Source organism: Oncorhynchus mykiss, chromosome 27 (assembly GCF_057628025.1).
Source record: "Oncorhynchus mykiss isolate SJ-2025 chromosome 27, ASM5762802v1, whole genome shotgun sequence".
NCBI classification, from domain to species: domain Eukaryota; kingdom Metazoa; phylum Chordata; class Actinopteri; order Salmoniformes; family Salmonidae; genus Oncorhynchus; species Oncorhynchus mykiss.
The window spans coordinates 46,703,592-46,726,316 of record NC_143048.1 but is presented as its reverse complement, the minus strand read 5'-3'; the positions used below and the strand labels follow the sequence as shown (position 1 = coordinate 46,726,316).

The following is a 22,725-nucleotide window of genomic DNA, read 5'->3' as shown; positions in this document are numbered from 1 at the left end:
AACAGAGAAGAAGAACATCTATCTCATCAAAAACAGAGAAGAAGAACATCTATCTCATCCAAAACAGAGAAGAAGAACATCTATCTCATCAAAAACAGAGAAGAAGAACATCTATCTCATCAAAAACAGAGAAGAAGAACATCTATCTCATCATTGCAGTTACATCTTAGGGGTTATTCATATGGGCACAGAAGACAGACATCAAACATATTTTAACTTTATTTTTAAAGTTGGCCAGAGAGGACGTTGTTTTTATGGGCAGAGGCAACTCATTCCATTCTGAGGCTCCAGTATACAAGAAAGTACCTTTTCCCAGCATTACTCCTGAACCTGTATAAGCACACATCAGAAACACCTGATCTGGTGCTGTGATTGTGTGCATCCCTAGCACAAGGAAATTTAAATCACTTAGATATCTGGGCGCAGGACCATAAATACTCCTGTAAACCAAACCTAGTCTAATCTGGGACACCCTAGCCTCAACAGGCAGCCAGTTTAGTTCCTGAAAGCAGCTCCTGCCTATGTGAGTACGTGGATCAGCTTATTCTGGGCAATCTGGAGCTTCCCCTTCAGAAGTTTAGATAAGCCCCCAAACCAGGAAAGTAGCTTAGTGATGAGCTTTGTGGGCACTATGGTGTTGAACACTGAGCTCTAGTCAATGAACAGCATTCTCACATAGGTGTTCCTTTTGTCCAGGTGAGAAAGGGCAGTGTGGAGTGCGATTGAGATTGCGTCATCTGTGGATCTGTTGGGGCGGTATGCAAATTGGAGAGGGTCTAGGGTGTCCGGGAGGATGCTGTTGATGTCCATCCTTTCAAAGCACTTCATGGCTACCGACGTGAGTCATTTAGGCAGGTTACCTGCTTTCTTGGGCACAGGGACTATGGTGGTCCGCTTGAAACATGTAGGTATTACAGACTCGGTCAGGGAGAGGTTGAAAATGTCAGTGAAGACACCTGCCAGTTGGTCCACACATGCTCTGAGTACAAGTCCTGTTAAACCGTCCTTCCCCGCAGCCTTGTGAATGTTGACCTGTTTAAAGGTCTTGCTCACATCGGCTACGGAGAGCGTGATCACACAGTTGTCCGGGACAGCTGGTGCTCTCCTGCATGCTTCAGTGTTGCTTGCCTCGAAGCGAGCATAAAAGGCATTTCGCTAGTCTTGTAGGATCGCGTCACTTGGCAGTGCGCTGCTGGGTTTACCTTTGTAGTCTGTAATAGTTTTTAAGCCCTGCCACATTCAACAAGCGTCAGAGCTGGTGTAGTAGGATTCAATCTTAGTCCTGTATTGATGCTTTGCCTGTTTGATGGTTCGTCGGAGGGCATAGCGGGATTTCTTATAAGCGTCCAGATCAGTGTCCCATTCCTAGAAACCAGCAGCTCTAACCTTTAGCTCGGTGCAGATGTTGCCTGTAATCCATGGCTTCCGGTTGGGATATGTACATATGGTCACTGTGGAGACGACGTCGTCGATGCACTTATTGATGAAGCCGGTGACTGAGGTGGTGTACTCCTCAATGCCATTGGATGAATGCCGGAACATATTCCAGTCTGTGCTAGCAAAACAGTCCTGTAGCGTAGCATCCGCATTATCCGCACTTCCGTATTGAGCAAGTCACTGGTGCTTCCTGCTTTAGTTTTTTGCTTGTAAGCAGGAATCAAGAGGATAGAATTATGGTCAGATTTGCCAAATGGAGGGCGAGGGAGAGCTTTGTATGCATCTCTGTGTGTGGAGTAAAGGTGCTCTAGAGTTTTTTTCCTCTGGTTGCACATGTGACATGCTGGTAGAAATGAGGTAAAACAGATTTATGTTTGCCTGCAATAAAGTCCCTGGCCACCAGGGGCGCTGCTTGTGGATGAGCCTTTTCTTGTTTGCTTATGACCTTATACAGCTCGTTGAGTGCTGGTCTTAGAGCGAGTAGCGGTTTGTAGCGGTAAATAAATGGCTACAAAAAATATAGACGAAAACTCTCTTGGTAGATAGTGTAGTTTACAGCTTATCATGAGGCACACTACCTCAGGCGAGCAATACCTTGAGACTTCCTTAATATTAGACATTGCGCACCAGCTGTTATTGACAAATAGAGACAGCCACCCACCCCTCGTCTTACCAGACGTAGCTGTTCTGTCCCGCCGATGCACAGAAAACCCAGCCAACTGTATATGATCCATTCAGCCACGAATCGGTGAAACGTAAGATAAGATATTATAGTTTTTAATGTCCCGTTGGTAGGATAGTCTCGAACAGAGATCATCCAGTTTATTCTCCAGTGATTGCACGTTGGCCAATAGAACGGATGGTAGAGGCGGGTTACTCACTCGCCGTTGAATTCTCACAAGGCACCCCGATCTCCGCCCCCTGTATTTCAGTATTTTCTCCACGCGAATGATGGGGATTAAATAATCAATCTTTGTCCAGTTTGAGGTGAGTAATCGTGGTTCTGATATCCAGAAGCTCTTTTCGGTTATGAGAGACGGTAGCAGCAACATTATATACAAAATAAGTTTAAAAACACACAAAAAAAAAACACACAAAATAGCACAGTTGGTTAGGAGCCCGTAAAACAGCAGCCATCCTCTCCGGCGCCATTATTATTACACAGGTGTACCTTGTCCTGGGGGGAAATAAAAGGTTACTCTAAAATGTGCAGTTTTGTCAAACAACACAATTCCACAGGTGTCTCAAGTTTTGAGGGAGTGTCCAATTGGCCTGCTGACTGTAGGAATGTCCACCAAAACTGTTGCCAGAGATTTTAATGCTAATTTCTCTACCATAAGCCGCCTCCAATGTCGTTTTAGAGAATTTGGCAGTAGGTTCAACCGGCCTTACAACCGCAGACTAGGTGTAACCACAGCAGCCCAGGACCTCAACATCCTGGCTTCTTCACCTGCAGGATTGTCTGAGACCAGCCACCCAGACAGCTGATGAAACGGAGCAGTATTTCTGTCTGTAATAAAGCCTATTTGTGCAGAAAAAAATAATTGTGATTGGCTGGGCCTGGCTCCAAAGTGGGTGGGCCTATGCTCTCCCAGGCCCATCCATGGCTGCGCCACTGCCCAGTCTTGTGAAATCCATAGATTAGGGCCTAATTAATTTATTTCAAATCGACTGATTTCCTTATATGAACTGTAACTCAGTAAAATCGTTGAAATTGTTGCATGTTGCGTTAATATTTTTGTTCAGTATAGATATGCACTGAATCATCTTGACAGGGAAAGACGCACATCCTTACTCTGTTACTCTGTTCTCCCTTATGGCCGCAGGCTGACCATACAGCCGCTCAATCTCAGATCATGTGCCTACCGCCTGGTCCCTGTGATGACAGCCTATTAATATATCAGAGTCATTTCTCTCTCTGTCTGATAGAATGGAGGAATGGAGGGATGATGAGACCGTGATGGAAAGAGCCACATGAATGGTTTTGAAATACTTTAGATATCTCCTAATTACATAACGCTACATAACACTCTATAATGCTATATAACGCCCAATAATGTTATATAATGCTACATGACTCTATAATGCCTACATAATGCTCTATAATGCTATATGGTGCTACACAATGCTCTATAATGCTACATAACGCGCTACAGTACTACATAATGCCCTATAATGCTACATAATGCTTTATAATGCTACACAATGCTCTATAATGCTACATAATGCTTTATAATGCTACACAATACTCTATAATGCTACATAACACACTATAATGCTACACAACGCTCTATAATGCTACATAACACACTATAACGCTACATAACGCTCTATAATGCTACATAACACACTAACGCTACATAACGCTCTATAATGCTACATAACACACTATAATGCTACATAACACCCTATAATGCTACAAAACGCTCTATAATGCTACATAACACCCTATAATGCTACATAACACTCTGTAATGCTACATAACACACTATAACGCTACATAACACTCTATAATGCTACATAACACACTATAATGGTACACAACGCTCTATAATGCTACATAACACTCTATAATGCTACATAACACACTATAACGCTACATATCACACTATAATGGTACATAATGCTACATAGTGCTACATAAACAATCAACGATCATGTGTTTGTAAGCTGAATAGATGAGCCAGTCAGTTCTGCCACAGTGAGAAATATTATGTTTTAGTTGGTACTTCTGTCAAGCGATGTACCAGTTCCACTGCTGTCGGTTATTTGTACTTCAAAGGCTGAAGGTGTCTGCAGTCAAGCCTCATTAATATTTGAATGACTTTTTTACATTTTTAAATGACTACGGTATTTCTTACAATAACTTCTAGAAAATAGATATGTCCTTCTGCCCCAGGGCTTGGTAACTAGGACGATGCTGGCAAAGGTAGCAGAGAGGAAGAAAAATCCTTCAACATCAAAGTATTGCTGACTTAATTAAATTAACATAACCAATCAAAGTCAATGAACCGTTCCACCAATTAGGTGCCTTTTGAGTAGTGTAAGTTGGTGGGGGGGAGGGGGGGGGGGGGGGGGGGGACACATTTTATTTCACCTAATTTTAACATTCTGTCATAAAGAGCACATGTTTAACTTAATTTAAAAAAAACACATTTTATTTCACCTAATTTTAACATTCTGTCATAAAGAGCACACGTTTAACTTAATTTAAAAAAAACACATTTTCCACATCTCAACAGGTTAAAGCCCCCATGCAGTCTTTTTAATTACATTTTTTTTGATCATCACTGTTTATCTAATAAATCATAGTGTGTATTAATTTCATGAAAATATATATTTTTGTCATTTATTTCCCTTAGCTTCCTCTTGCCATTGGAATGCTCAGTCTTACTGTGTGGGAGTGTTAATACAAAAATAGTATATATTTACATACACAGCCCCGATTGGCGGATAGGATCATCTAGACTCTCTAGAGCCTACCCAGCCCCATGTAGGAGGATACATATGCAAATAAAAACGACTGGTCATTGGTCAGAATAATCCGATCAGATTGTGATGTCATGCTGTGTGAAACATTTTTTCCTTCTTTCTTTAAGCTCTACGCCAAAAGGGCATTGTCATCCTTTTCCAGTTTCAAAGTGTTATTTCGACCTTAGTGTGGAATTTAAAAACAAACTGGAAAATCTAGTTTGACTTCCCCTTTAAATCAAATAAAAAGACTATAGTACATTCATATTAAATGGCAAATAAAGTAAGAGTTCACAACATCTTTAAATCAGCCATCAATCCCCTTGTGACAGAGGGAAGCTTGTTGAGAGCAACAGGCAAGGCAATTGAATGAAAGCTTCACAAAAAAAAAAACATTGAAACTGTTAAAACATTTCTAGCCAGGGTTGACGTGTTGTGCTGGACCAGTTCAGTTTTACACCACAAAATGTCCCAGAACTGTGGAACCAGCTCACCTGCTTTTACACTATGATTCGACTATTAGATGTTCAACGTCTCTTTAGAGAAAAATTTGAATATTACGTTACACCATATTAAAACGAGAGTCAACCCAGTTCATGTAACAGGGTTGACCTTAAAATGAGGGAAATGTTTATTTAGTCTTTCTTAAAATGAGGGAAAAGGTTTATTTAGTCTTTCTTAAAATGAATCACTAATAACATTAAATAAATAATGACTGTCAAAGAAACAAAAATAACTATTTACAACGATGGTAAAAACTGGGAGAGATGTTGGGGTTAACTGGGTTAAAATCTTCATAGAGGGTGCACAGCCAAAATGCTGAATGTTGGCACTTCAGCAAGTCTTTAATAATATTTTATTAATTTCCATCTAAATGATTATTATTTTTATTTAACCTTTATTTAATAATTAGGCAAGTCAGTTAAGAACACATTCTTATTTTCAATGACGGCCTACCAGGGAACATTGGGTTTAACTGCCTTGTTCAGTGGCAGAAACGACAGATTTTTTTTTATCTCGTCAGCTCGGGGTTTCAATCTAGCAACCTTTCGGGATACTAGTCCAACGCGCTAACCCCTAGGCTACCCTGCCACCCCAATTAAAGGGGTAGTGCAGTCAAAAAAACTGATTCCTTATGTTTTATATACAGTGCCTTGCGAAAGTATTCGGCCCCCTTGAACTTTGCGACCTTTTGCCACATTTCAGGCTTCAAACATAAAGATATAAAACTGTATTTTTTTGTGAAGAATCAACAACAAGTGGGACACAATCATGAAGTGGAACGACATTTATTGGATATTTCAAACTTTTTTAACAAGTAAAAAACTGAAAAATTGGGCGTGCAAAATTATTCAGCCCCCTTAAGATAATACTTTGTAGCGCCACCTTTTGCTGCGATTACAGCTGTAAGTCGCTTGGGGTATGTCTCTATCAGTTTTGCACATCGAGAGACTGACATTTTTTCCCATTCCTCCTTGCAAAACAGCTCGAGCTCAGTGAGGTTGGATGGAGAGCATTTGTGAACAGCAGTTTTCAGTTCTTTCCACAGATTCTCGATTGGATTCAGGTCTGGACTTTGACTTGGCCATTCTAACACCTGGATATGTTTATTTTTGAACCATTCCATTGTAGATTTTGCTTTATGTTTTGGATCATTGTCTTGTTGGAAGACAAATCTCCGTCCCAGTCTCAGGTCTTTTGCAGACTCCATCAGGTTTTCTTCCAGAATGGTCCTGTATTTGGCTCCATCCATCTTCCCATCAATTTTAACCATCTTCCCTGTCCCTGCTGAAGAAAAGCAGGCCCAAACCATGATGCTGCCACCACCATGTTTGACACTGGGGATGGTGTGTTCAGGGTGATGAGCTGTGTTGCTTTTACGCCAAACATAACGTTTTGCATTGTTGCCAAAAAGTTCAATTTTGGTTTCATCTGACCAGAGCACCTTCTTCCACATGTTTGGTGTGTCTCCCAGGTGGCTTGTGGCAAACTTTAAACGACACTTTTTATGGATATCTTTAAGAAATGGCTTTCTTCTTGCCACTCTTCCATAAAGGCCAGATTTGTGCAATATACGACTGATTGTTGTCCTATGGACAGAGTCTCCCACCTCAGCTGTAGATCTCTGCAGTTCATACAGAGTGATCATGGGCCTCTTGGCTGCATCTCTGATCAGTCTTCTCCTTGTATGAGCTGAAAGTTTAGAGGGACGGCCAGGTCTTGGTAGATTTGCAGTGGTCTGATACTCCTTCCATTTCAATATTATCGCTTGCACAGTGCTCCTTGGGATGTTTAAAGCTTGGGAAATCTTTTTGTATCCAAATCCGGCTTTAAACTTCTTCACAACAGTATCTCGGACCTGCCTGGTGTGTTCCTTGTTCTTCATGATGCTCTCTGCGCTTTTAACGGACCTCTGAGTCTATCACAGTGCAGGTGCATTTATACGGAGACTTGATTACACACAGGTGGATTGTATTTATCATCATTAGTCATTTAGGTCAACATTGGATCATTCAGAGATCCTCACTGAAGTTCTGGAGAGAGTTTGCTGCACTGAAAGTAAAGGAGCTGAATAATTTTGCACGCCCAATTTTTCAGTTTTTGATTTGTTAAAAAAGTTTGAAATATCCAATAAATGTCGTTCCACTTCATGATTGTGTCCCACTTGTTGTTGATTCTTCACAAAAAAATACAATTTTATATCTTTATGTTTGAAGCCCTAAAATGGCAAAAGGTCGCAAAGTTCAAGGGGGCCGAATACTTTCGCAAGGCACTGTATATATTTCCACACTATGTGGTTAGAATAATATTGAGAAATATACAATTATGATGATGCATTTTAGTGTGAGAGTTGTTTGAAAAGCCCTCCTGAGAATTTCAGCTTGTTTGACTGGGTGTTGTTTTGTTGGACCACCTGGTGGCATCAGGTGTTAATAAACCAATAACAGTAAAGAAAGTCCTAGCTAAAAAAAAAATATCAACATGATAATTCTAGAACACGCAGCAGGAACATATCAACATGATAATTCTAGAACACGCAGCAGGAACATATCAACATGATAATTCTAGAACACGCAGCAGGAATATATCAACATGATAATTCTAGAACACGCAGCAGGAATATATCAACATGATAATTATAGAACACGCAGCAGGAACATATCAACATGATAATTCTAGAACAATCAGCAGGAATATATCAACATGATAATTCTAGAACACGCAGCAGGAATATATCAACATGATAATTCTAGAACACGCAGCAGGAATATATCAACATGATAATTCTAGAACACGCAGCAGGAATATATCAACATGATAATTATAGAACACGCAGCAGGAACATATCAACATGATAATTCTAGAACAATCAGCAGGAATATATCAACATGATAATTCTAGAACACGCAGCAGGAATATATCAACATGATAATTCTAGAACACGCAGCAGGAATATATCAACATGATAATTCTAGAACACGCAGCAGGAACATATCAACATGATAATTCTAGAACACGCAGCAGGAACATATCACCATGATCATTCTAGAACACGCAGCAGGAACATATCAACATGATAATTCTAGAACACGCAGCAGGAATATATCAACATGATAATTCTAGAACACGCAGCAGGAATATATCAACATGATAATTCTAGAACACGCAGCAGGAACATGTTAACATGATAATTCTAGAACAATCAGCAGGAATATATCAACATGATAATTCTAGAACACGCAGCAGGAACATATCACCATGATCATTCTAGAACACGCAGCAGGAACATATCAACATGATAATTCTAGAACACGCAGCAGGAATATATCAACATGATAATTCTAGAACACGCAGCAGGAACATATCACCATGATAATTCTAGAACACGCAGCAGGAATATATCAACATGATAATTCTAGAACACGCAGCAGGAACATATCAACATGATAATTCTAGAACACGCAGCAGGAACATATCAACATGATAATTATAGAACACGCAGCAGGAACATATCAACATGATAATTCTAGAACAATCAGCAGGAATATATCAACATGATAATTCTAGAACACGCAGCAGGAACATATCACCATGATCATTCTAGAACACGCAGCAGCAACATATCAACATGATAATTCTAGAACACGCAGCAGGAACATATCAACATGATAATTCTAGAACACGCAGCAGGAACATATCAACATGATAATTCTAGAACACGCAGCAGGAACATATCAACATGACAATTATAGAACACGCAGCAGGAACATATCAACATGATAATTCTAGAACAATCAGCAGGAATATATCAACATGATAATTCTAGAACACGCAGAAGGAACATATCAACATGATAATTATAGAACACACAGCTGGAACATATCAACATGATAATTCTAGAACACGCAGCAGGAACATATCAACATGATAATTCTAGAACACGCAGCAGGAATATATCAACATGATAATTCTAGAACACGCAGCAGGAACATATCAACATGATAATTCTAGAACACGCAGCAGGAACATATCAACATGATAATTCTAGAACACGCAGCAGGAACATATCAACATGATAATTCTAGAACAATCAGCAGGAATATATCAACATGATAATTCTAGAACACGCAGAAGGAACATATCAACATGATAATTCTAGAACACGCAGCAGGAACATATCAACATGATAATTCTAGAACACGCAGCTGGAACATATCAACATGATAATTCTAGAACATGCAGCAGGAACATATCAACATGATAATTATAGAACACACAGCTGGAACATAACAACATGATCATTCTAGAACACACAGCGTAACATTCCAGCAGCAACATACTGTAATTCTATAATGGTAAACAGCAGCTGTAGAGATGACTCTCCCTCCCCTCTCCCTCCCCATTTCCCCCTCTCCCCCTATCCATCCCCTCTCCCCCTTTCCCTCCCCTCTCCCCCTCTCCCTCCCCCTTTCCCCCTCTCCTCTCCCCCTTTCCTTCTCTCCCCCTCCCCCTCTCCCTCCCCTCCTCTCCCTCTCTCCCTCCCGCCCTCCCCTCCCCCCTTTCCCTCCCCCTCTCTCTCCCCCTTTCCCCCTCTCTCTCCCCCCTCCTCTCCCTTGCTCTCTCCCTCCCCTCCTCTCCCCCTCTCCCTCCCCTCTCCCCCTCTCCCTCACCCTCCCTCTTTCCCTCCAGCCTCCCCTCAGCCTCTTGGTCTCTGTCTCACCTGTGGAGTCGTGGTTTCCCTGGTTGTTCCCTGGAGGTGCCTGCTGCTGTCCTGGATGGCTGAGGGTCACGACCCCTGACCTCTGACCGGTCTGGCCCTGGAACATAGTCCTGTTCTTGGCTGCAGCAGGCTGCCGGGTGACGGCCCCTAAGCCCAGCTGGGGCCCTCTGGGCCTGGGGGAACGGTAGAGGCCTGTCCCCTCCTGGGGAGCCAGCTGTGAAGGTGCTGGAGCCAGCTAGACCAGAGACAAACAACTTCCGTTATTATCAGTTCGCCTCATTTCCGTTTAGTTCAATTCATTCAATTATATTATATTTAATTCAAGTTTTGTATCAGTCAGAACAAAGAAAAGGATTTGATTTTCAAGCATGCAAACATTTGGCTTTTACAAATACACACACATACCACACCCTCTCACCTCATGCATGTATCTGTCAGGCAGTTCCCCATGAAAGCTCTCAGAGTTCAAAGAGAGGTTGTGAGGAGGAGGGTGGCTGGGAGGTTTGATGCCCAGCGACGTCATGCCGGTACCCGGGGGAAAGTATCCTGCCTTCTGCATCTCCTGCCGGTACTTATCAAATAGTATATTAGAGGAGCAGAGCACCTGTGAGGCCTTAGAATGGGGCCCTGTCTTGTGGGGCTTCCTGTGGGCTGTAGGAGGGCTGGGGTGGGAAGAGGACAGGCGGAGAGGGATTGTCAAGGCTTCATTTGGGTCAACCTCCGTCCCCTGGGACTTCCCCTGGGGGTTCTTACGGACGTACGTGATGATCTTTGGACGGGCGGGTTTGGGTTTGTGAGGAGAGGCCCTCCTAGGGTCCGCAGGTGGCTGAGGGGAGATGGGTTTGGGTGTGTGAGGAGAGGCCCTCCTAGGGTCCGCAGGTGGCTGAGGGGAGATGGGTTTGGGGATGCTGCTGATTACACATACCTTACTAGGTGCTTTGAGGCCACTGGTGGTACCCCTCTGTGGGGAGTCGCTGCGGTCCTGGCTGGAGGCTTGGTTGCTGGTCTTGGCTGGAGAGGTGGAGGAGGGAGGTCTGGAGCTGGTCTTGGCGGGGGAGGAGGGGGCTGGTCTCCTGGGGGACCAGGGAGGGGTGGCGGGGCGGCTGGGGCTCCTGCTTGGGCTACCCCAAGGCTTCCTCCCATCCAGGCTAGAAGGACTGGAGCTGCGTTCAAACGAGCCCTGCTTCCTCAACGTTCTGTCGAAGGATGCCTCTTTCATCAACGTTCTATCTAAGAAAGGTTCTTTCTTCAAACTTCTATCAAATGAGGCCGACTTCTTTGTGGTGTTTTCAAACACGGTTGTTTTCTTTATGCTTTGTTCAAATGAAGTCGTTTTCTTCATGCTTTGTCCGAAGGAGCCTTGTTCCTTTGAAGTTTTATCAAAAGAGCCGAGCTTCTTCAAGCTTCTGGTTTCAACAGATTGAATCCCATTTGTGCCTAACTTGGCGGGTGAGTTGTGGTTCATATCAGGGGGAATAACCTTGTGGTCCTCAGCTGCCTTCCCCCCACTACCTCTAGCATCTTGGTGTTCCTCAGCTGCCTTCCCCCCACTACCTCTAGCATCTTGGTGTTCCTCAGCTGCCTTTCCTTCACTACCTCTAGCATCCTGGTGTTCCTCAGCTGCCTTCCCCCCACTACCTCTAGCATCTTGGTGTTCCTCAGCTGCTCTCCCCCCACTACCTCTAGCATCTTGGTGTTTCTCAGCTGCCTTCCCCCCACTACCTCTAGCATCTTGGTGTTCCTCAGCTGCCTTTCCTTCACTACCTCTAGCATCCTGGTGTTCCTCAGCTGCCTTCCCCCCACTACCTCTAGCATCTTGGTGTTCCTCAGCTGCCTTCCCCCCACTACCTCTAGCATCTTGGTGTTCCTCAGCTGCCTTTCCCCCACTAACTCTAGCATCTTGGTGTTCCTCAGCTGCCTTCCCTTCACTGCCTCTAACATCCTGGTACCTCTGCTCCAGATTCTGGTTGTGCTTTTCATTGCCCTGATCTTCCTCCGTGTTCTGCTGACATTTACAACGACCCACTACGACGTTGTCACTGACTTGTGCTTCCGGAACGACAACCTCCCCAGACCTAACAGTTGTGTTCTGGTTTAGATCGAGGTCAGCTCGTTGTATTGTGCTTTTAGATGGAGCCTGAGGTTGTTTGGATGGCTGAGAGGCCTTGGACTGGTCTGAGATGGTGATACAAGACTGGGAGGCCAGGGTGAGATCCTCTAAGATGGTCCCGTCTGATCCTGAGGGTCCAGAAGGGACGTGCCAGGAGTCTGTGGTGGTGGCCTGTGTCCGTCCAGCGGCGTCCAGAGCACTGACCAGACTCCCATCCAGAGTGGACATAGTGGACAGGCGGGACACCAAGACATGGTTCTCAGAGCTGAACTCTGTCCTCGTCACATACTCCGCCGTCCCTCTGGTTCCTCCAGAGTCCATGGTGGCGGCGTCCTGCCCGCCGGAGCCCCGTTGAATAGTCCTCCTCCCTCCTCCCTCTCTACTGTCAGAGACTAGATCCACAATGGAGACAGGCTGGTCCAGGAGGATCTGCCGTGCACCTCCTTTCACTCCTACTCCTACACATACCACCTCCTCCTCCTCTTCCTCCTCCTCTTCTTCTACCAGGTATGCCTCCAGCTCCTGACATTCTAACATCTCAAACTCGGCCAGCTCAGGGTCGTCACACTGAGAGTCTGTCCCCCAGATGACGATCTTGTTCTTCTGCTCCTCTGTGACTGTCTGAGACACCTGTTCAGGTAAAAGGTTGACATCAGTATATAAATAGCATTAAAGACTTTAAAAAAAAAAGAGATACCATCTATGCGTACTATGTGAATAGGCATCGGGAGTGTAAAACAGTCAAATTAAGAAATAAATAGAATTCCGTGCTCTTGCTAAGAATGATCTTTGGTATGTGGCAGTCTGGCTTATTGGAATTGTGTATCGCTTAGTACTTCTCAGATGTCTAAGTCACTCAGTTCTGTCAGTCACTCAGATGTGTAAATCACTCAGATGTGTAAATCACTCAGATGTGTAAATCACTCAGATGTGTAAATCACTCAGATGTGTATATCACTCAGATGTGTATATCACTCAGATGTGTAAATCACTCAGATGTGTAAATCACTAAGATGTGTAAATCACTCAGATGTGTAAATCACTCAGATGTGTAAATCACTCAGATGTGTAAATCACTCAGATGTTTAAATCACTCAGATGTTTAAATCACTCAGATGTGTAAATCACTCAGATGTTTAAATCACTCAGATGTGTAAATCACTCAGATGTGTAGCGTCATACCACAGTGGTCTGAGACATCAGGGGGGGCAGAGTGTCAACATCTCCTCCTGTACTCTCCCCTCCGCCGTCGCTGCCCCCCTCCCCCATATGGATCATCTGGTTAGCATTAGCATCCCCATCGGGTATCACCGCTCCCACTCCCCCTCCCCCGGCCTGCTGGTTCTGGTTGTTGCTCTCGACCTCACCAACATGGCTGTTCTGGTTGTTGTTCCTGACCTCACCAACATGGCTGTGGCCGATGGCCGGCTCGCCTTGCTGACCACTCATTATGACCTCACGTCAGTTCTGTTCTGAGTTCCTTCCTTCACTTAGTCACTCTACCATCCATTAGATAACGCTGTGTACCCACAACTCTCAGAGTCTGGGTCTCTGGGTCTCTCTCTCGGGCCTTAAAGCATGAACCCAGAGCTGGCTTCACATCTCTCTCCTATCCTGTGGGGTCCTGGAGGTTTAGGTATGGGCTGTCTCACTGAGGAGAGGAGGTGGGTCGCATGGCATCGGAGATCCTTAACCTGATAGAAAACAAGACAAACCAATCATGTAGACATATCGTATTAACTACCTCTGTAGAATAATCTCACATCATGACATGCTACGTAAAAGGTTTTATGACAAAAGATTGACACTGAAAAAGTTTGCAGAAAATTTCAAGACATTTTGATACAGAGGGGTTTTCTACTTTATAATAACCCCCCTCCCCTGAGTGGCACAGCGGTCTAAGACACTGCATCTCAGTGCAAGTGGCATCCCTGCAGTCCCTCTTTCGAATTCAGGCTGCATCACATCCAGGCCATGATTGGGAGTCCCATAGGGCGGTGCACAATTGGCCCGTATTTGGCCGGGGTAGGCCGTCATTGTAAATAAGAATTTGTTCTTAACTGACTTGTAAAAAAAATATATATATATATATTTTTTTTAAACACCCGGGTGACATCTCATCTGTCACCTGGAACGATAAAGGGTTCAATCACCTAATAAAACCAGATGAAATACACAGCAATACAATGTAGCCTGAACCAGGGATGGCAGCATACTATAGCCATAACTCATATGACATCACTGTCACGGTCGTCGTTAGAAGGAGACCAAGGTGCAGCGTGGTGAGCGCACATTTCTCTTTTTATTCAAAATGTCACCAACAAAACAAGAAACGAAAAACAACCGTGACGCTTACAGGGCTATAGTGCCACTAACAAAGATAACTACCCACACTGAAAGGAGGGGGAAAAGGGCTACCTAAGTATGATTCCCAATCAGAGACAACGATAGACAGCTGTCCCTGATTGAGATCCATAACCCGGCCAAAACATAGAAATAAAGAAACATAGAAAACAACACATAGAATGCCCACCCCATATCACACGCTGACCTAACCAAATAGAGAAATCAAACGGATCTCTAAGGTCAGGGCGTGACAATCACTGTCCTGAATAGTGGAGTCTTGACCCTCTCATCTCCCACAGAGTTGTTAGGTAGTGCAAACTGTAAGTGCTTCTATCTTGACTCTAGAGATTTGTTTGTAACTCTGTGTTGTTGTTTTTGTCTCACTGCTTTGCTTTATCTTGGTCCAGGTTGCAGTTGTAAATTAGAACTTGTTCTCAACTGGCCTACCTGGTTAAATAAAAGGTGAAATAAAAATAAATACATATGGGACTTACACAGGGACAGTATCTGTTTGTATCCTACAACAGTGACATGTTGTCCACAGGAAGTGAGTAACAACACCCTACAAAGAGATAACCACGGACCTATCCAACATACTGACACCAGAGACGATAAGCAGGAGATTTACAGCACAGGACACAGTATTTACTAGCCTGGTCCCAGATCTGTTTGTGCCGTCTATGAGAATGACCAAAGGTGCTGGCAAGACAGCACAAATAGATCTGGGATCAGGTGTTCACTGCTCAGGGACTAACAATATTCATCCCCCTTTACTCCTACTGTCCTCTGTTTACGGTTCTGGTCATGTCCCCATAAATTCTCAGGTTTTCCAAGAATCCTGGTTGGAGGATTCTGGATTTCCTGAGTTCAGGAATATTTCAACTGGGATTTCTGTAAAAACCTGGGAATTCCCGGGAAAGATTCAAACATCTCTGTGACAGAGTTACGTCTGCGTTAAAGACAATGTTCTATGGATAGCTGGCCTCTCTCTTGAATTCTCTGTCTGGAAGCCTCTCTCTGCTATATATATATATATGCTATATGACTGTGCTAATGCATATGTTGCCATATCACTGGTTCTCCCTAGCAACGAGCATCGCTCCACCTCAGCAAATCCGTGGGAGGACATTCCCTAAGGTGTGTGTGCACACACACACACACACACACACACACACACACACACACACACACCAACTGTCAGCAATATTCCAGCCAGCAGCCACCTTCAATGAATAAGCTACAGGAAACTACTGCAGTAACAATGAGTGTAGAATGAGTGTAGGGTATGCTAACCAACCTGTTATCTGTACACTGGTTCACAAACACTGATATGCTAACCTGCTATCTGTACACTGGTTCACTATCCCTGATATGCTAACCTGCTATCTGTACACTGGTTCACTATCCCTGATATGCTAACCTACTATCTGTACACTGGTTCACTATCCCTGATATGCTAACCTACTATCTGTACACTGGTTCACTATCACTGATAGCAGTAAAGCAAATTTTCTGAAGTAAACTGCATACTTTTTAACACACTGATTCATGTCTGATGATGCTTTGAAAACAACTGTACCTGAAAACAAGGTACCATAAATTACCATGTCACTCTTTGTGATAAAACAGTGCTGCATGGGGAAATATTAGAGGGATTAAAAACATCCCGTGAAGAAATGTCTCTTGGGATTTAGACGGATTCAAAACATCCCGTGAAGAAATGTCTCTTGGGATTTAGACGGATTCAAAACATCCCGTGAAGAAATGTCTCTTGGGATTTAGACGGATTCAAAACATCCCGTGAAGAAATGTCTCTTGGGATTTAGACGGATTCAAAACATCCCGTGAAGAAATGTCTCTTGGGATTTAGACGGATTCAAAACATCCTGTGAAGAAATGTCTCTGGGGATTTAGACGGATTCAAAACATCCTGTGAAGAAATGTCTCTTGGGATTTAGACGGATTCAAAACATCCCGTGACAAAATGTCTCTTGGGATTTAGATGGATTCAAAACATCCCGTGAAGAAATGTCTCTTGGGATTTAGATGGATTCAAAATATCCCGTGACAAAATGTCTCTTGGGATTTAGATGGATTCAAAACATCCTGTGAAGAAATGTCTCTTGGGATTTAGACGGATTCAAAACATCCCGTGACAAAATGTCTCTTGGGATTTAGACGGATTCAAAACATCCCGTGAAGAAATGTCTCTTGGGATTTAGACGGATTCAAAACATCCCGTGAAGAAATGTCTCTTGGGATTTAGACGGATTCAAAACATCCCGTGAAGAAATGTCTCTTGGGATTTAGACGGATTCAAAACATCCCGTGAAGAAATGTCTCTTGGGATTTAGACGGATTCAAAACATCCCGTGAAGAAATGCCTCTTGGGATTTAGACGGATTCAAAACATCCCGTGAAGAAATGTCTCTGAGGATTTCCCCCCTTCCCCCTCCACTCTCCCTCTACGAGGTCTGCCCTAGTTTTCAAACACTCATCTTATTCTTTCATCTCAAAATAATTATTTCAAAAAGAAGATGAAAAATATACCATAGGCATTTAGAGATCTTTTTTGATGTTTGAGTGGCAGTACTTATGAAACACTGTAGCTCTCCCAAGAGAATACGTGTTTACTAACACATGACTACATGAACACAAGCCCACACACCTACTCAAATCTGGACACTGAATAGAAACCCTCAGTAACATTTTCAAGAAAACAAACATCTACAAGCAAACATTTTCCAAAGGAACCAGAGCACATCACACAGATGAATGGTTTGGGCCTTCTTGTCTGTCTGAAGTGATTACTGTATGTTCCCAGGCAGAGAACTAACCCTTCTAATGGTAGAAGCTTCCTAACAATAAGCAAACTACAGAATGTCAGAACATGACATTCACAGGAGTGGACAGGAAAGGAGAGGAGAGGAGAGGAGAGGAAAGGAAAGGAAAGGAAAGGAAAGGAGAGGAGAGTTCAAAGCTAACCTCCATTTGACCAGGTTACCTGAGGAGCTACAGAACACACAGAGGTTTTAAAAACGACTAGGGCCCTGTGCAACTGCCTCTTCAAACCCTTATGATCACATTTTCCCGACCAAATTTACTTTGATTTGATCTCAAATGTATTTTTCTGCAGCTAACCCACATATCCCTACACCATCCTCTCTGAAAGAAGTCGCGGCTCAGTTTGATGTCGTTTTAGTTTCATCCTCCATTTTGTTTTGTTTTTATATTTGAAAATAATGTTAGCTCTCTTTTTTTTTTATCTTTCATTTCCAGTAGCTGTCCTTTATCATCTTACCGTAACGCTCCTGAGTTTAATTCCCATCAATCATACTCATTTTTCTCCCGTCATTCGTCAGTGCTGAACTAAATGGCAATAACTAAGGCAATAACAATCACAAGGTACAAACTACCACTTCAGAGAGAGAGCCTTTATGTTCAATAGAAAAGTATTGCGACACATTGACCTTTTCCACATTTTGACAAAAATATATATATAATATATATATATATATATATATATATATATAATCCTCATCAATCTTAACGCAATACTCCATAATAACAAAGTGACAATTTTTGCAAATGTATAATTAAAAAAAAAACAGAAATACCGTATTTACATAAGTATCCAGACCCCTTTGCTATGAGACTTGAAATTGAGCTCAGATGCATCCTGTTTCCATTGATCATCCTTGAGATGTTTACCTGTGGTAAATTCAATTGATTGTGTTTTCGGACCTTCCCTTGGTCGTATTCTCGCGGGGCAAAAATCTCAGAGACCAGTTGGTACACTCTGATTTACCAACCCAAGATATTCCTGAACAACGTCTATTTGTGCCCCTACTGGATGGAAAGTACAAGTGTAATGGCTGTGCTCAATGCAATGGCACTTATAAATGTAGATCCTTCAAACACCCCCAAACAGGGAAATCGATCCCAATAAAAGGTGCTATTACGTGCTCCACTAAGGCAGTTATTTATCTTATAACTTGTCCTTGTGGTAAAAATTATGTGGGTAAAACAAAACGCGAATTAACAGTACGTAACTCAGAGCATCGTAGCACCATTAGGTGTAAAAACTTGACTTGTCCAGTTGCGGCCCACTTCTTGGAGGCAGGCCACTCGATTTCGTCTCTGCGTTATATTGGCATCGAACATGTCCCCCTCCCTAGGAGAGGGGGTGACCTTGATAATTTATTGTTAAAAAGAGAGGCTGCCTGGATCTTTAACTTAAAGACCCGTGCTCCCTTCGGTCTCAACGTAGACTTTGATCTGAAGCCATTCTTGTGATTATTGTGACTTTGCCATTGTAATTGTTTGTAAGCTTGTGTAGTCAAATTAATCTATGATCGTATGCTATCCATTTGTTGTTTGTATGCTGTTCTTTGTATGCCATTTTAATATTTGATTATTAACCAATGATATTAGGCCACTCTTGGCCATGATTACAGACACCTGTGTATTTTGACACTATATAAACGAGTCATCCTGCAGTGTTTGTGATTATACCCTGATGAAGACAGCTTGGCTGTCGAAACATTGGTAATTACATTTTTGCATCTGAGCTCCTAGAGTGTGCGGCTCTCTTTTATTTTCAAGTTTTCTACTCCGCTAGCCAGCACCGCTAGCCAGCACCGCTAGCCAGCACCTCTAGCCAGCACCGCTAGCCAGCACCGCTAGCCAGCACCGCTAGCCAGCACCGCTAGCCAGCACCTCTAGCCAGCACCGCTAGCCAGCACCGCTAGCCAGCACCGCTAGCTAGCACCGCTAGCCAGCACCGCTAGCCAGCACCGCTAGCCAGCACCTCGCCTAAATAGGTGTGCGTTTCTTTTTCTTCTAGAAATTCCATTGATTGGACATGATGTGGAAAGGCACACACCTGTCTATATAAGGTCCCACAGTTGACAGAGCATGTCAGAGCAAAAACCAAGCCATGAGGTCGAAGGAATTGTCCCCAGAGCTCCGAGACAGGATTGTGTCGAGGCACAGATCTGGGGAAGGGTACCAAAACATTTCTGCAGCATTGAAGTTCCCCAAGAACACAGTGACCTCCATTCTTAAATGGAAGACGTTTGGAACCACCAAGACTCTTCCTATAACTGGCCACCCGGCCAAACTGAGCAATCGGGGGAGAAGGACCTTGGTCAGGGAGGTGACCAAAAACCCGATGGTCAGCTCCAGAGTTCCTCTGTGGAGATGGGAGAACCTTCCAGAAGGACAACCATCTCTGCAGCACTCCACCAATCAGGCCTTTATGGTAGAGTTGCCAGACAGAAGCCACTCCTCAGTAAAAGGCACATGACAGCCCGCTTGGAGTTCGCCAAAATGCACATAAAGGACTCAGACCATGAGAAAGAAGATTATCTGGTCTGATGAACCCTTTGGCCTGAATGCTAAGCGTCACGTCTGGAGGAAACCTGGCACCATCCCTACAGTGAAGCATGGTGGTGGCAGCATCGTGCTGTGGGGATGTTTTTCAGCGGCATGGACTGGGAGACTAGTCAGGATCGAGGGAAAGATGAACGGAGTAAAGTACAGAGAGATCCTTGATGAAAACCTGCTCCGGAGTGCTCAGGACCTATGACTGGGGTGAAGGTTCACCTTCCAACAGGACAACAACCCTAAGCACACAGCCAAGACAAAGAAAGAGTGGCCTCGGGACAATTCTCTGAATGTCTTCAAGTGGCCCAGCCAGAGCCCAGACTTGAACCGGATCGAATTGTTGTGGAGAGACCTGAAAATAGCTGTGCAGGGACGCTCTCTATCCAACCCGACTGTGGAGATGGGAGAACCTTCCAGAAGGACAACCATTTCAACAGCACTCCACCAATCAGGCCTGACAGAGCTTGAGAGGATCTGCAGAGAAGAATGGGAGTGTCCTGATCAGGTTCCAGGAGACCACAGCCCTACAGATTATCTCTCAACTCCAACAGAGGAGGAGAGATCTAGGGGTCTGAAGATGTGGGGGTTTCATGTCCCCTCGCGCCCCTGGTAAATCTCAGGCCACAGACAACATTCCTTTGTCCTGTTACTATGGAGAACCAGCCTCAGAACATTAAACATGAAATAAAGGGATTTTGGAACAATGGTTTCCGTCAGCCGCAATGGTGGTCATGACGATAGATGGAATATGAACATGTATGTCATTTTTGTTTTGTTATTAAAGGTTAATAGATGACGTTATTACTAAAACATTGTAACGTTAAGAGTTTTCCTAGTATGTGTTTGATGTTTATACATTGTACGTTGTATGGAAAATGTCCAAATCAAAGAGAATATTTTCGTAAAGATGAAATGTGAAGGTAGTTGTCTAAAATTGGATTTGAGTAAAATCTAGACCTTGCCTCTTAACTTGGTACACCCAGAGAATTGCCCTAAAGGTGGTTACACCCACTTCTGACCCGAGGGTATAAAATCTGTGTAACGGCAGATTTCCTCCTCTTCGTCTGAAGAGGAGTAAGGATCGGACTCTTCGTCTGAAGAGGAGTAAGGATCGGACCAAGATGCGGCGTGGTAAGTGTTCATGACGATTTTAATAAGAAAAGCACTGAACACTATGAAATACAAAACAATAAACGAATACGTGAAATAACCAAACCGAAACAGTACCGTGTGGCAACAAACACACACACGGAAAACAAACACCCACAAACCAACAGGCTACCTAAATATGGTTCTCAATCAGGGACAACGATAAACAGCTGCCTCTGATTGAGAACCATACCAGGCCAAACACAGAAATAGAAAAAACATAGAAACACAAACATAGACTGCCCACCCCAACTCACGCCCTGACCATACTAAATAAAGACAAAACAAAGGAAATAAAGGTCAGAACTTGACAACCTGTGAGTGAAGAATAAACAGATCAGACTACGTGACCCCAGCTGCAGCCGAGGTCTAAAAAGTCAACGAACCCAGAACGCAACGCAAGTTTGAAGACAAATATTTTTTTTCTACCCAAGCTACGGATGAGTAGCTGTGTCTAAGCGGGTGAATTCAAGTAAAACCACCTAGCCTCCATCTCCCAGCGAATCGTGGTATCTACACTGTTTCATTCCTACGCTGTGAGCTCTGAGCTACAGAGCTGTCTGTCCTCAGAAGAGCCTTTCCAGAGCAAGGGCGAGGAATCAGACCACTAAGCCAAAAAGGACACTGACATCGTGAGGACAACCAGAGAGTTGCGCCGGAGAAGTCCGTCATTGAGCAGCCTGGACGGACCACGCGGAGAATCCACAGAGACCTTCCCCACGTAATTACATCATTATATATTCTGACCCATAAGAGCGGCAGTTTGGGGCAAGGCTAGGGTTAGAACAAGCATAGCCGACAAATGCACCCAAATGTATATTTCTCTCGTGTACTTTCTCTTTTACTCTCTCTTTTAAATCCCCATTTTGGGTGACACGCGCCATAGTGTGTTGGCCCGTTATACTAAGTTCTAATCAATAGCCTAGAATGTGTTTTTGTGTATGTGTATCTTTGATCATCATTTTAGCTTTCTAGTAAATAAATACTCAACTAAGATTGGTGTGGAACTCATTGGTGAGACCCGGGTCCGAACTCATTGGTGAGACCCGGGTCCGAACTCATTGGTGAGACCCGGGTCCGTGCAGATTCACAGGCTATACGACGTTCAGAACGAGATTGGTAGAGGTAACTGGTTAATTAGCGGCTGTTGTAAAATCGATATTCTGATATTCTTTGAGTTCATTTGGGAAATAGAAACTCCATAAAACTCCATTTCCCATGGTGCCCCAGGTTAATGAGTTAATAATTGCTTGATTCAGTTAATCACGCCTACCAGCCTCCCAGTCTGCTCCAGCCCAGGTCAACCTACCAGCCTCCCAGTCTGCTCCAGCCCAGGTCAGAATACCAGCCTCCCAGTCTGCTCCAGCCCAGGTTAACCTACCAGCCTCCCAGTCTGCTCCAGCCCAGGTCAGAATACCAGCCTCCCAGTCTGCTCCACCCAGACAATCACCCACAACTGCAATTCTAATTGATTCAAATGGGAAGTTCTTAGTCCAGGAAAGATTATTCCCTAGACACCAGGTGTATAAGTTCTGGTGTCCTACAACTGGGAGTGCAATGCAGCTACTCAGTCAGACCAGGATTGACACCCCTGACAACATCA

At 43.7% G+C, this 22,725-nt stretch overlaps 1 protein-coding gene across 1 annotated transcript in view; it reads right to left on the bottom strand.

The window, feature by feature from the left end:
* The window catches only part of mtus2b (microtubule associated tumor suppressor candidate 2b), a 185,833-nt gene that overhangs the window by 106,199 nt on the left and 56,909 nt on the right, over positions 1-22,725 (bottom strand). The window contains exons 2-4 of the mRNA XM_090223907.1: positions 13,422-13,933; positions 10,548-12,869; positions 10,130-10,364 (exon numbers count right to left, since the gene is read on the bottom strand). Coding sequence (XP_090080033.1) covers positions 10,130-10,364; positions 10,548-12,869; positions 13,422-13,688 — 2,824 coding nt within the window. The 5' untranslated portion in view covers positions 13,689-13,933. The remainder of the gene's footprint in view (positions 1-10,129; positions 10,365-10,547; positions 12,870-13,421; positions 13,934-22,725) is intronic.